This window comes from Canis lupus, chromosome X, assembly GCF_048164855.1.
Source record: "Canis lupus baileyi chromosome X, mCanLup2.hap1, whole genome shotgun sequence".
Taxonomy (NCBI): Eukaryota; Metazoa; Chordata; class Mammalia; order Carnivora; family Canidae; genus Canis; species Canis lupus.
The window spans coordinates 69,665,309-69,680,479 of NC_132876.1; the positions used below are offsets into that span (position 1 = coordinate 69,665,309).

Below are 15,171 nucleotides of genomic sequence, written 5' to 3' on the forward strand. Positions count from 1 at the left end.
TCCTACTGAAAGAGAGGTGATCTGAAGACATAGCAGGAGCAAGCACAGATGACTCCAACATTTCCCAAACTGGATTTAAGACAGGCTTCTCCAAATAAGGCTCCCATGCTCCTATCTTTTGGTGAACCTCTGCCTAGTACAGTCCCTCCCCTGGATATGAATCACAGCACTCTATTTTCCTCTGTTCAATACTGCATTTGCCCAACTTACTGAACCACTGATTTTGCACACACAATACTTATTAACATCATGAGGAACTAGTGTTTCCTGGCATATAATTTGGCACATGTGGTGAGCAAAAGAGAGAACAGTTTAAGGTGCTATTGGTATCAAAGGGATTTTTTTTTCTTTTTAAGAATGGAAGAAACTCGGGCAGCCCTGGTGGCTCAGAGGTTTGGCGCTGCCTTTAGCCCAGGGTGTGATCCTGGAGACCCGGGATCGAGTCCCACATCAGGCTCCCTGCATGGAGCCTGCTTCTCCCTCTGCCTGTGTCTCTGCCTCTCTCTCTCTCTCTCTCTCTCTCTCTCTGTCTCTCATGAATAAATAAATAAAAATCTTTAAATAAAAAAAGAATGGAAGAAATTCGAATATGTTTACATGCTAATGAAAAGGAACAAAGTGTAGAATGAAAGAATGCCAAACAGGCACGAAAGAAACAGAGCAAGCCAGGCTCTGATAGAAAGGTTAGGTTAGAAAAAGACCTCACACCTCACTGCTTTGGCCATAAAACACTTCCCTTGACTAAGTCTAGTGATCACAAATGTTCATTATTCTAAAGCATACTTACTTTCCTCAGAGGACACTGATGTTATCTAGATGAGGTTAAGGGCAGATTATATAAACCATAGAAACTGATTCACTAGAACAGAGCAGAGTTTCTACCCTCCTACCAGAGTTAGACACAATGTATCCCTTTCCCAGGGCTAGAGAAGGGTGTTCCAGGTCTTTTAGGTCTTCCAGGTCAGGAGCTAATGCCCCACTTCTATTACCCAGGCAGGGAGAGCTCTAGCACAGGATAGGTGGAGAGAGGAAATCTAAAAATAAAGCTCTCCGAAGAAACTGTCTTGCCTAAAGAGCAACTTCCCACGCACACTGGAGTGCCACATCTGCGGGGGCTGGCAGCACGGGAACGGAACAATCCTGACCAAGTCACAGAAGTATTACCCTTTCGCTGGGGGCAACAGCACATTTCTGCTTCCCCCATCAGTGTCCCAGTGTCTAGGCTACAGACCCAGAGCAAGGGCTTTGTGACAGAAAACAGGAGACCGAAAAGATCACCAGAAACTAGTCCAGCCTTCCTCTAGCTCAGGTAGCCCTGAACATTACAGAAATTGCTGTTGCATTTGGAGATGTTTATTATTGTCACCCCTAAATTCTGTCAGATAGTGAAGCCCGCCAAAATCACCTCACTGGCATTTTAACCCACTAGGAGGTAAGCACAGCAAATGTGAAGAAAGCTGCTCTCAACAAACAAGTAGTTAAGGGGTCATTTTTCAAAAAAGAACCATGAAGGGTTCTAGTGGGCTTCAGACTCAAAGCTGGGCTCCCTCGGCTCCACTCCCTCCCTAAGGCCAGGGACTACCAACTGAGAGAAAAGAAAATCAACACTGTGAGACAAACTGCAATGAGCATTTATATCCACTGGCTATCTTCAAGTCAAACCCCAAAGGCAGAACAGCAGTTCCATTGCCAGGCAATTAATGTAGCCTTCCCTCCTAACCCCCCAGCAGGTATCAGAGGCCACTAGAGAACATTCACCCCAAGAGTGTAATACAACCCCACACCTAAGCATTAAACACACACACACACACACACACACACACACACACACAAAGCTGTCTTTGGGTCAGGGGAGTAATCCCACCACTAAGGATTTTAACCTTGGAGAGATACCATGTACTTGCACCATACTGTTTGGAGTTTTGCCAAGAAGCTAGGGCAGGAAGAAGAAAACTATTCTTACTTCTACAAGGAGTTCATAGTGTTCACTTAGCAGTCCAACTCCCCAAGAGGTTTGTACTTTTGACCTGACAAAGTATTATAATGTGTCAAAAGTTCAACCTTGGACAGTACTGCAGAATAGCTTTCAGCAGCAATACAGTCAATGCTATATATCCGTTCCTTCCACCCACCCTTCCTGGGGACCATACACCATCCCATCCCATCATATCCCAGGATTCAGATACAACAGACTAGCACAGCAGAGAGGAAGAAAACACCATTTTTTAAAAAGACTCAGAAGCAGCAACCTGTCAGTTATTTGGTCTCTTACAAGACCCTGTACCGGAACACAGTGATAGTGATATGCTCAGATACAAATGCTGATGTCTACTGCATATGTGGAAGGGGGGTATGCCAAGTTTTCCCCTCAAATCACAGATTGCAAGCAAAGTACTCTGAACATTTGAGTGCTATTTGAATGCTGACTAGCAACAATCACCCAGCAGTCTTTCACAATTAGAGCAAACTGAAATTTTCTCATACTGAGTCATTCATGAGCAAAGAGGAAGAAGCCAGCTCACAGAAGAGAGAGACACTGACCATAAAGTACACAACCTGAGCATACAGTGCAAAATGCTGCTTTAGTACTGGGAGTACACACTCCCTACCCCACTAGTTAAACAGGAAGGGCTGTGTTGGCACAGAGCTCTCCTCAGGCAGCACAAGGCCTGGTGCTCAGAATTGTGACTTACCTGACATACAAAGACCTCTTCTCACTTGTTCGGAGGGATCCAGACCCAGAGCTCATGCTGCTGTTCATCATTTGTTCTCGCAAGTCATGTATCTTTGATTCAAAACGACTGTACTCTGTCAGGGAGACAAGGGAAAAGACAGGAAAAGAATGAACCCAAGGAACTGCACCAAGCCTGTGTGCCAGTGGCTAGAGAGCCAGAAGGACACTGGGCTTTTTCAAAGCAGCCAGAGTCAGTGCAGTCAATCTTTGCTTTGATAAGCAGAGTCCCTCCTCCAAGCACAGACAGACATCTTTCCACTCCCAGACTAATAGAAGGAAGAAACATACCTGAAAAAGGAGTAACATTTGGATATATCAAATGGAAAAAAGCTTTTATCTGCCTTGAAATTTCACTGGTCCTTGAAAAAACAATTGGAGAGAGGTTCCAGTGCAGCCTTCATAAATCTTTAGAGCAGGCACTAAGGCCCAAGGAGAGCAGATGGGAAAAGAGACTTTCCCAAAAAAGTGGATGGCAGAGAACAGATGGCCCTGAGACACGGTGGAGGGGCTGGAAAGGGCCTGAGGCTATTATACTACTGTTAGGAAAGGAAGATGATTTGTTTCTAGATGACTTTTTTTTTTTTTTTATTTTGGAGGGGGAGACTGGAACCCAGTACACAAAGGTAAAAACAAACCTCACAATCAGATGAGAAGATCACATCTTCCAAGTTATTTCCCTTTTAACAAACAGGATCTTTGGCTTCAGTAACAAACATTAAAACAGAAATTCTCCCAAACCGGTAAGTCGGCTGTCACCTTTCTCCTCCAAAATCATCTAGTTCATGGGGTTCTAAGTCCATATGCCCAGCTTTATAGCCCACTAACACCATCACAACAGCCTTGAAACAGCCTTATCACTCTGGAAAGGCAACTCCAGGTTTACACCCAACTTAAGAAAACCTGATAGAGGAAAATTATTCTAGCTCTACAATTACTATAAAAGTTTTTTTTTTTTAAATAGGGGTCCTTTGCTGTGACATTTTCCTAGTACATTTCCTGGTACATGATATTTACATTTGTCCCCCCCCAACACACAACAATTTTTAAGATCTATAATTGCTGCATAAAATGGGATATATCTAAAGCACATGCTGTAGAAATAGTAGAAAATAGTCCTACCTCATTATGAAAAGATTTCAAAGGAAGACAAAATTTATAGTAGGGGTTGAAGGTTGTGGAACTGCTTTAAAAAAACAAACCTATTTCCAGGGAAAAAGAATTCCACAAAAGCATTTTCATGTACCAAGTGGGCTGGCAAGAAGCATCCCCATCTAGTCTGTATGATTCTACAGGCAGAAAACAAAACACCTGTTCCAACACCTGACACTACCATTCCCTCCCTCAGAAAGCAACCTGACCTTCAGCTAGGTATAAAGGGAAAGGCTAAAAAGCCTTAAGGGGAGGGAATGGAGTTCTAACTCACACAAATATCCTCAATAAAGTTTATTTTTGTTCACTCTGGTACCAATGAAGCCAACTGGTTAAATTCATGTGTTCTTTCATTCATCATGCACCAGTGTTATGATTTGTCCTCATTACCTACTCCCATTCCTGAAATCCTGCAGGAAGCAGTTAAGTCACTGACTCACCCATTAAGTGTTGGAGGGAAAAGACAGCAGCTGGACAGTGTCCCTGTTCTGAGGGTTACAAGGCAACACATCAATATCAATGAGGCGTCGCAATCTAAATGTAGAGGGTGGCAACCGATCTGTCATAGAGGCCCCGGACTGCCCATGAGTGCAGCAGTGGGGCTGTCTACCTCTCTGCCTGCCCAGGGAACTAGCCCTACTCCAGGGCTCAGCCCTCCACCCTGGCCTGCTAGTTGGCTGCTTTCTGGTCCTCCTCTTCACTCACTGGCTAGGAGGAGAAGTTGATGAGACAAAGAGATTTTTGACCAGGCAGCCCTTTCTAATGGGGGAAGATAAAGAAGGCAGAAATAGCCATTGAACCCAGAAAAAAATATACCAAATCTATCCTTAAGCCATTTCCCCCCCTCTCACAACTTGTTTATATATTCCCTTCTTTGGAATTGACTTGCCCGCTGAACTCCAACTTAGCAGCAGATCATGGCAGTTGCTTAGTAACTACATTTCTTAAAAAAAAAAAAAAAAAAACTTTAAAAAACAACCACCAAACCACTATTTCCTCAAAGCTCCTAATCCAAGGTTGATAATGCTGGGCTAGAGGGACCACTTAAAATAGACTACAAAAAGAGAACAAGGCTGTTACTTTAAGGAATCCACTTTCTGTTTTCTATGGGCTACTAAGCTTTCAAGTCTATTAAATTGTGTTTTATTCATTTTTTCCCACTCAGATGATCCCCTCAGAGTTCCAGCTGCTCATCAGTCTCTGGCTTTATTTGTAGAATTATCTAATGTCCACTAGGCACAGAGTAGCTTCTGAATAAATTATTGTTGGGTAAATGAGGAGCAAATTAGAAAACTGTGCCCAAGTTGATGCTTCTGTTCTCAAACTAATAAACATAATGGTTTATTTAACTGATGGCTGCCAGCTTCACTGAGGGCTTGGGAAGGTAGTTATGAAGTATTACCATTCACTTTTATTTCCAAGGTTAACTGTTGGGAGTAATTGGGGTATATGGTTTTTAAACACCCTTATGTGATGTTAAAAACCCACAGTAGGCACCTGATTAACAGACTTTGTTTACAACAAAGAAAAATAATAAATCTAACAAAAAACATTTAGAATAGTCTTTAAGATAGATGGCACCTCATCAGAATACTAGAAAACATCATTTTCCAAGGACAGAAGCTTCACTTAAAAAGCATCTGAATTCTAAGACCTCACGGTCCCTCCTCTTCCACTTATAAATAACTAAGGAAGCCATCGCTAGAAGGCATCTCCTAGGCTGCTCACTGCCTAGTCACTGCCCACCAGACCAGCCTCCAACCCAAAGGGTCCACTTCAAATAGGTTAAAGAAACAACACTAAAAAAAAATAGAAACAACACTTATTAAAGTCTCAAGTCTACTGACCTATGTTTTATTCATTTTCTCCCATTCAGATGAACCCAACCATGTGTGACCCACAAAGATATCCATGGTGAGGTTCCCTTTGCTAATCATGGCGAGAGAAATGAGGGGTGGGGGCACAATCAGACATCATTCCCTGAAACAGGGTTTATCACTGACCACCTGGGGTGCCTCTGAAAGAGCAGGATTTTGGATCCAACCAAGACACACTGACTCAGAATCTATTGAGGGATGCCTGGGTGGCTCAGCAGTTGAGCATCTGCCTTTGACACAGGGCTTGATCCTTGAGTCCCAGGATCAAGTCCCACATTGGGCTTCCTGCATGGAGCCTGCTTCTCCCTCTCCCTATGTCACTGCCTCCCTCTCTCTCCCTCTCTCTCTCTCTCTCTCTCCCTCCCTGTCTCTCATGAATAAATAAATAAAAACTTTAAAAAAATCTATTGAGCAGGCCCAGGAATCTGCAATTTACTAAGCATCAAGGGGATTCTGATGTCCAATAAGGTTTGAAACTGCTGGTCTTGACTTACAAAATTGAGTTTTGTTTTATTAGTTAAGGGGAAAGATAAGGTAAGTATCCTGTAGCATGTATCATATCAGAAGGAAGATAGGGCCAGAGGGCTGGAAAACTCTCAAAAAAAATTGCCAATACAGTTGCAAATCCTGCAGGAAAGGAAAGTGCTAGAGGCCTCTGTCCAATGTGTCTACAAAGAAAGCTGATGAATTTATACTTTATGAGAGGCACATGATTTTTAAAAATCTTTAACTACTTCCTTTAGACATTCCTGTATCACTTCCCCCCCACTACCCAAAAGTAACCTGTTAGTGTTTCTAGCATGTATCCTTCCATGCATATATTGTTTATATACATATACTCACAACTCACACAAAGTCACATAAATCTACTTTTTTCATCCTCTAATAGGTCATGGAAACCCATCCTTGTCAGTACGGAGACCTATTTCATTCTTTTTAATAGCTGCATAGTATTTCACACTATGGATAGACCATAATTTATTCAGTCATATCTCAACTGATGTACATTTAAATTGTTTACAATTTTTAATATCACCACCAATGCTGCACTATGTATTTGTATGGGCATTTCTATAGAATAGACTCAAAGTGAAACTGCAGGGTCAAATTATACACACTCACAAAAACATTTGATTAGCACTACCAAATAGAACCCCAACCTTCTGAAACCTTTCTGACTGGAGGTTGAGGACAAATTGCTATTCTAAAGCTTCCAGCAGTTTTTCCATTTCTGAAGAAGTGGAGGCAGAACTTACCTTTGAGGACAGATTGCTCTTTTGTTTGGGGAAAAAACACTTCAATGAGCCTTTTGGTTTTGCAAAAGTAAAGGCAAGACTGTAATGGGTAACAGTCAAAGACAAAGAGGAAGCTCAAATATTCCCTTCTGCATAACCACAGAAAAGGTCAGCCTCCTGTGGGTGGAGTTGCTGGGTCAAAGGACTTGCTCTGCCATCTATCTGACGCTCTACAGACACTCTGGAAATATCTACCTCTAGACTTGACCACTCTGTCTCCCCCTACTTGATAGTCTCCCTGTTACTGGAAACAAAACCCCCTTTCCCCTGCACACAACCAGTGTTTCCTCAAATGTTGCTGATGTTTGTTCCTAATTGCTTCCTTGATCCACTGCTTTCTTTCTAATTTTCATTGTTTTTGCCTTACTAGTAATTTTGCCTCTTCATTTTCTCTTAACTACCCTAAGAGTGATGGAAAGAAATTACTGAAAGATTTTAAGTAAAGGAATGACTTGTTCAGGGGTGTGTGTGTACCACGTGGGCTACTGAGGGGGGATAAAGTATGCTTGGTGCCTCACATGTAGATTTATTTAATAATTTTTAAGATTTTATTTTTTTATTTGAGAGAGTGCGTGTGCATGAGCAGGGAGGAGGGGCAGAGGGAGAGGGAGAAGTGGACTCCTTCCTGAGAAGGGAGCCTGGCAGTGGGCTCAATCCCAGGACCTTGGGACGCTGACCTGAGCTGATGGCAGACACTTAACCAACTGAGCCACCCAGGACCCTCATGTGTAGATTTAAGTTTAACAGTAGAGCGCCACACTTTCTCTTTTTGTCTAGCCCCTACAGCCCCTACTATAAGTAGTCCCTGCTTTTACATCAGCCAAACCAGCCAGCCCTGAGCCTCTGCTCAAGTATGTTCAATGTTGGGAAGCTCTCTATTCCTTCATTATTAGACTAGACAACACTATTCAAGAGAAAATTCTTGGTTTAAGGGCCATCTCTTTTGCCAGCTGGTCCTAATTGTGGTGTTTAAAACAATATAAAACATGATGGATCTCTTCTTCATAATAGTAGGAAGGAACAGTTTAAAGGTCAAACAACTGGGAAAACTTGGAGCAGGTTCCAAGAATAAGCCTGAATAAAAGGTAGAGTGTGAACAGGAGAAGGTGGGTGATGGAAGGTTGGGGACTAGATTGTTAGAGTTTGAGATAAGACTTTTCTTACTAAGCTAGGGGAACCACCGTTAAGTGTTTAAATAGGGACGTGATACAATCAGAACTAGGTTTGGGGGAACATTATTCTGGGAATGTAATATAGAATGGAGGACAGAGAGAAAGATAACAGAGACCAAGAACCTCTTCTACTGGTAGAGACAATGAGTTAAAAGGCCTGACATTGTAGGAGGGCAACTGAGAATACAGAGGGACAAGAATCAAGAAATATGTTGGAACTGGATGAGATAAAATTTGACATCTGATTGGATGAAGGGATCAAAGGCAACTTCTGAGTTTTTTCCCCGAAACACCAGGAAAAAGTGGGATAATATTAGCCACAATAGAGAATGGTCACCATGTCCTCAAAATAAGCTACTCCTTCTCCAGGCTAGATATTGTTATTTCTGTAAGTTTTCTTTATCTAACACGGTTTCCAGACCCTGTACTACTTCTCCCTTTTAAAATCTAGTGCCCCCTTGACAGGATGAGCATTGGGTGTTATTCTGTATGTTGGCAAATTGAACACCAATAAAAAATACATTTATTATTAAAAAAATAATAATAATAAAAATAAAATCTAGTGCCCAGAATTTGTGGTGATGTCATTTCCTTTACAAAATTATAAGCTCCTTGATGTGGTTTTTTTTTCCTTCTCAAAGTTTGGCAACGAGCACCCTTGTTGAGTCAACAAACTTTTATTGAATGTGTTAATTCATGATAGAGATCTGACAGGACAAACCTGGACACTAATTCTCAAGTTCTGGCTCCTCGGGAACTAATTAAGAAAAAATACAAAACTTTCTCCTTCCACCCACCCCAAAATGCTAAAAACTGACCAACAAAACCACAAACCATTTATGTAAAACACTGACATATCAAAGGTTTCAAGATCTACTTAATAGCCTAATAAAGCATCAAAGAGGACTGAAACTACAATGTTCACTAATATGAACTGGACACAAAGCCAAGCCTCCCTTCTAGTCAGACTTTGCTCTCGGGATGCCTGAGTGGCTCAGCAGTTGAGTGTCTGCCTCAGCCCTCACATTGGGCTCCTTGCAGGGAGCCTGCTTCTCCCCCTGCCTGTGTCTCTGCCTCTCTGTGTGTGTGTGTGTCTCTCATGAATAAATAAATAAATAAAATCTTAAAAAAAAATAAGTCCTTGCTCCCAAATCCATCTACCTTCCTAATGACAAAATGTCTTCTTCTCAGGGGGTGCCTGGGTGGCTCAGTCAGTTAATCATCTGACTCTTGATTTTGGCTCAGGTCATGATCTCAGGGTCATGAGACCAAGCCCGGTGTTGGGATCCAAACTGATCATGGGGCCTGCCTTAGAGTCTCTCTGTCCTTCTCCCTCTACCTACCCCCCACTCTAAAAAAAACCTTTTCGGAATAAAAAAATGACATTTGTCATTAATTTGGAAAAGCTGAAAGGGGCTCAGTTTCTTAACCCACAGGAAATTTATTTGGGGGGCAGCCCGGGTTGCTCAGCGGTTTAGCGCCACCTGCAGCCAGGGTTGTGATCCTGGAGACCAGGGATCGAGTCCCACGTCGGGCTCCCTGCATGGAGCCTGCTTCTCCCTCTGCCTGTGTCTCTGCCTCTCCCTCTCTCTGCGTGTCTCATGAATAAATAAATAAAGTCTTTTAAAAAAAGAAATTTATTTGGGTCTATTTGATGATGACTAGGAATATGTGGTAGAGACGGGAAATAAATGGTAGCAACAAAGGGTACTTATTCTGCAAGTGGTATGGACTACCAATGATTTGAATGAAGATCTAAAAAAGGAAATGCTACAAAATAAAATAAAAACCATGCCTATCAAATTTGGAAGTGACAACAAAGCTGGGGAGACAACTGGTGAGAGACTTGAGACACACAGATTGTGACAGGTAGCAACAATGGAAAGAACACAAAGTAAAAAAGTGTAACTTCCTGACCTTGAGTCCCAGTATAAATACTGAGCAGAGAAGACAGGGCTGAATAACTGCACGTGTATTGATTAGCTATAAATTCCAGATAAGTCAATAGCTGTCCAAAGGCTCATTTGTTCTTACAGAAGTACCAGTGTTCAAATCTCAAACTCCTACAGTTCTTGTTTGCCATTAGCTGAGCTGCCCTGAGCTCAAGGAAATCACCCACTGTGAAAAATTACAGAACTGTGGTGGAAATGAAGTGACAACCTCATGAGAGAGTCACAGACTTTGAGGAGTATGAATGGTATTTTAGGTTTCTATAGTTGTGTTTGGAGTGCAAACCCTCAGGATGTGTCTGAATTACAAGCATCTGTCCCAACAATATAGCTCACAGTTACAAAAGAAATGGATGGAGCTGATCTGAAAGAAAAAAGAAAAGAAAGAAAAGAAAGAAAAGAAAAGAAAAGAAAAGAAAAGAAAAGAAAAGAAAAGAAAAGAAAGAAAAGAAGAGAAAAGAAAAGAATGAAGCCGAAAGTAAAGTAAGTCCATCGAGAAGATATCTGTTGGTGTGGAGTTAAGTATACAAATAGCCAAAAAGCATGTTTCTAGGAATCACAAACGAACGAGTCTCAAAAAATAATATGAAGCCTATTACTTGGGTTAGTTTTTAATTATGGGGTCTACTATTTAAAGAATCTAAGACCTCTAAAACCACAGGTCCTCAGGTCCCTTCTAATTTTGACATAATTATGATTTTATGACCAAATCAATGAGGCCCATAAGGAATCAAACCTAGGACTAGTCTAATTTAATTTTTAAATACGATCCAGAAGAGGGAAATCTTCGTGTCTGCAACTGATCCTAAGTTCTCTGGGTCAAAAAGTAATACCAAATCAATGGGTAGAAATTTCAAAAAAAAATTCTTAAGGCTATGTGAGAGGACAGAAGAGTGGCAAACAGGGCTCAGAATGAGCAAATACTGCTTGAAGAAAAATAATTTCAGCTCTACTTTTAGAACAATGGGCTCGGTACAATGACTAACCCAGAACAGAAACCTCAGTGTCATTGTTCTGGTCCCTGCACTGCCACAATGTGCTTCCTCAGCCATACACACACACACACACACACACACACACACACACAGATAGCCAGGGTTCGGGATAGCATCTTGATGCTGGAAATAAAACAGAAAACAAGACATGCCAGATCAGCATGCCATAAAAGATTCCAGTTTAGCCCTTTTGACGGATATTTCTGTCCCCCAAAGAGCTTATTAGTGAGGATGCAAGAAGAGCTACTGAGCGAAAGTACTATACTACATGAAGGTTTCATTACATTCAGCTGCTTGGTCTGAAATGAGTAGAATTGAGAAATGCTTTGATTTCACATCAAGCAAAGAAAGTTATTCACAGGACCTTGCCATTGGTCCTTCTCACCTATCCCAGATGACCCAGCAGATCAGGATAAAAGCCTCAAATGGAGCCTTTTGTCTATTTCAAAGGAACCTCATATAGCATATTCAAATGCAAGATTAACAAAGCCTTTAGCTCCTTTAACCCATAAACCAAATTGTATGTAAGAACCACCCCCAACACAAAGCACCTTATCCAGAAAACATAAGAATGAAGACAAAAGTATATCTTTCCCTGCTCTCAAAGTAGTGGGCAATCTCATTCATAACAATCTTTCCCACTTAACAGAGATGCTGCAACACAGTGATTGACACAACATTTTAGGAATAAGCTTACTAACTTGAGTTAATATAACTGATTTCTACATTTTACCAGGTCAATCGAGAGGCTAGAGTCAAATGTTCTTCACAGTAGTCTCTCCGACAGGATCACAAATCCACTGACAATCCCTACTGGGGTATCAACTGAATCTTTTGAGTCAAATTTCTATGGGAGGAACCCAGAAAATGGGACCCAGGGAAAGACTCTTCCTGTTACTGTGGTCATTTTTCAATAACTGATAATCCCAGAGTAAAATATTAAAGAACAGAATAAGATACCCAAAATCCAAATTGTGTGTATGTGTGTGTGTGTAATAAAGGTGGCATGACAAAACAGTAGGGAAATGATGGATTATTTATACTTAATAAATGGTACTGAGGTAATTCATTAAACATTTGGAACACAAATAGGGTACTATCCTACCTGATATCATAAATAAATTCCAGGCAGGTTAAGGTTTTAAGTGTGAAAACAAAAACATTAAACAGCTAGAATAAAACAAAAGTGAACGTTTATTTGCTCTCAGGACAGATGCTAAAGGTACAAAAGAAAACACCAATAGACTTGACTACATAAAAACATAAAATATCTGTACATCAAAATAAAGTAAAAAAGCAAACTACAGGGCACCTGGGTGACTCAGTCAGTTAAGCATCTGGTTTGGGTCATAATCCCAGGGTCCTGGAATCGAGTCCCGCATTGGGGTCCCTACTCAGTGGGGCGTCTGCTTCTCCGTCTACCCCTCCCTCCTGCTTGTGTTCTCTCAAATAAATAAATAAATAAATAAATAAAATCTTTTAAAAAAAGAAAACCACAAACTGGGAAGAATCTTTGTAATATACATGACAAAGATTTAATATTCTAATTACATTTAAGCTTATACACACCAATAAGAACTGATGAACAGGGACCAGTGAACATATACATGCACACATACATACACATGTTCAGTTCTATCATTAAAAAAGAAATAAAAATTAAAATGAGTTAAGTAACATTTTTTAGCTATCAAATTTGCGGAGATTTAAAAAAAATAACACTCCATGTTAGCAAGATCTCAAACTACATACCCTTTATACTGTTGGTGGAGGTGGAGACCAATTTGGCAAAATGTATCAAGTCTTAAACATGTTCATACCCTTTGGACCAATCAATAATCCCACACCAAGGAATTCATTCTGAAGAAGCAATACTAGATTCACATAAAGTCTCATACGAGGATATCCATCAGTGTTATTTATAAGATAAAAAATTGGAAACAACCTAATGTCCACCAAAAAGGCAATGGTCACATGAATTATGGCACACACATGATGAAATATTATTTAACTATTAAAAACCATTTCAATAAGATATTCATGACATATGGTAAGTTAAAAGAAAGGATATAAAACTGTTTAAATCAATGATTCTGGGATGCCTGGGTAGCTTGGCAGTTGAGCGTCTACCTTTGGCTCAGGGTGTGATCCCAGGGTTCCGGGATTGAGTCCCACATTGGGCTCCCTGCATGGAGCCTGCTTATCCCTCTGCCTATGTCTCTGCCTCTCTGTGTCTCTCATGAATAAATAAATAAAATCTTAAAAATCAATCAATCAATCAGTGATTCTAGTCTTGAAAGAGATACATACATACTATATGACACATAAGAATTTGGAGGGAAATAACACCCAACACATATATAGACATACAGACACAAACTAGTTATCTCTGGAGGTAGTTGTACAGGAGATTTCAATTTTTTTACTTTGTATTTTTCTGTATTTTCCAATTCGCTATAAATCTAAATGCAATACAAAAATAAATAAAGGGATGCCTGCGTGGCTCAGTGGTTGAGCATCTGCCTTCAACTCGGGGCATGATCCTGGGGTTCCAGAATCGAGTCCAACATTGGGCTCCCAGCAGGAAGCCTGCTTCTCTCTCTGCCTATGTCTCTGCCTCTCTCTTTGTGTCTCTCATGAATAAATAAAATCTTTAAAAAATTTTTAAACAAAACAAAAATAAATAAATATAATATGAAGAGAGTGGGGAGGCAGAATGAATAGGACAGGCCCAAGGACAAAGCCAGGACACACACATCCATTAGAAACTCCCCTCCACACTGCTCCTGGTTCATTCATCATTTTCCTCTGGGTTTGATCATTCAACCAGTTACAGACAAATCCCCTCAGACATATTTTTTTAATATTTTATTTATTCATTCATGAGAGACACAGAGAAAGGGAGAGAGAGGCAGAGATCCAGGCAGAGGGAGAAGCAGGCTCCATGCAGGGAGCCCAATGTGGGACTCGATCCTGGGGCTCCAGGATCACACCCTGGGCCAAAGGCAGGCGCTAAACCACTGAGCCACCCAGGGATCCCCCCTCCTCAGACATATTATCACTATTATCACCTCACCATCTTATCCAAGAGTGGACCAAAGAAGACTTGCCAATTCCTTGTCAAAATCTAGATATACCACATCTACCATATTTCCCAGATCTACTGGTCCAGTAACCCTGTTCCCTCAAGCAATTTGGCCAGTCTGACATGACTTGTTTAAACCTGGTAAACCAATACCAACTGGCTCCTGTGCTCATCATTTCTTTTTCTGAGTGTTTATAAAACAACTCTTAATAATCTAGTCTAGGGGCACCTGGGTGGTTCAGTCAGTTCACTGTTAAGCGTGTGGGATCCCTGGGTGGCTCAGTGGTTTAGCACCTGCCTTTGGCCCAGGGCGTGATCCTGGAGTCCCAGGACCCAGTTCCGTGTCAGGCTCCCTTGCATGGAGCCTGCTTCTCCCTCTGCCTGTGTCTCTCATGAATAAATAAATAAAATCTAAAAAAAAAAGTGTTAAGTGTTTGACTCTTGGTTTCTACTCAGGTCATGATCTCATAGGTCACTGGATCAAGCCCCTTGTGTCTGGTTCCATGCTCAGCAGGGAGTCTGAAGATGCTCTCCCTCTGCCCCTCCCCCAACTTGCATACATACACATTAATCCATGCTCTCTCTAAAATAAATAAATCTTTTTTTAAAAATCTAGTCTGGAATTAACTCAAGATTTGCAAAATTCTTCCTCCCTTGTGAAAATCTGAAGAATGTGGATGTAAACCAGACCCTTAATGTACGTATTTGTACAAAATATATTAGTTTTCTTCTTTTGGTCTATTCAAATTTTTTTCATTTGCTTTTATTGAAGTTCAATTTGCCAACATATAGTATTAACACCCAGTGATGAGGAGGGCACTTGATGGTCTATTCACATTTTTATCACTTAATTTCATCAAGTGGAAAAATCCCCAAATCTCTAGGGCCTTTGCTTTTTAAAAGATATCTAAATTC

At 41.0% G+C, this 15,171-nt stretch overlaps 1 protein-coding gene across 8 annotated transcripts in view; it reads right to left on the reverse strand.

Annotated features, from left to right (window-relative positions):
• Positions 1–15,171, reverse strand: part of DLG3 (discs large MAGUK scaffold protein 3) — a 55,442-nt gene that overhangs the window by 23,087 nt on the left and 17,184 nt on the right. For 7 of the 8 annotated variants that reach the window (XM_072817989.1, XM_072817988.1, XM_072817991.1 and 4 more), the window contains one exon: positions 2,694–2,808. In XM_072817989.1, coding sequence (XP_072674090.1) covers positions 2,694–2,808 — 115 coding nt within the window. Of the gene's footprint in view, positions 1–2,693; positions 2,809–3,022; positions 3,135–15,171 lie in introns of those variants that run through there. The other variant, XM_072817996.1, reaches the window with a different exon arrangement.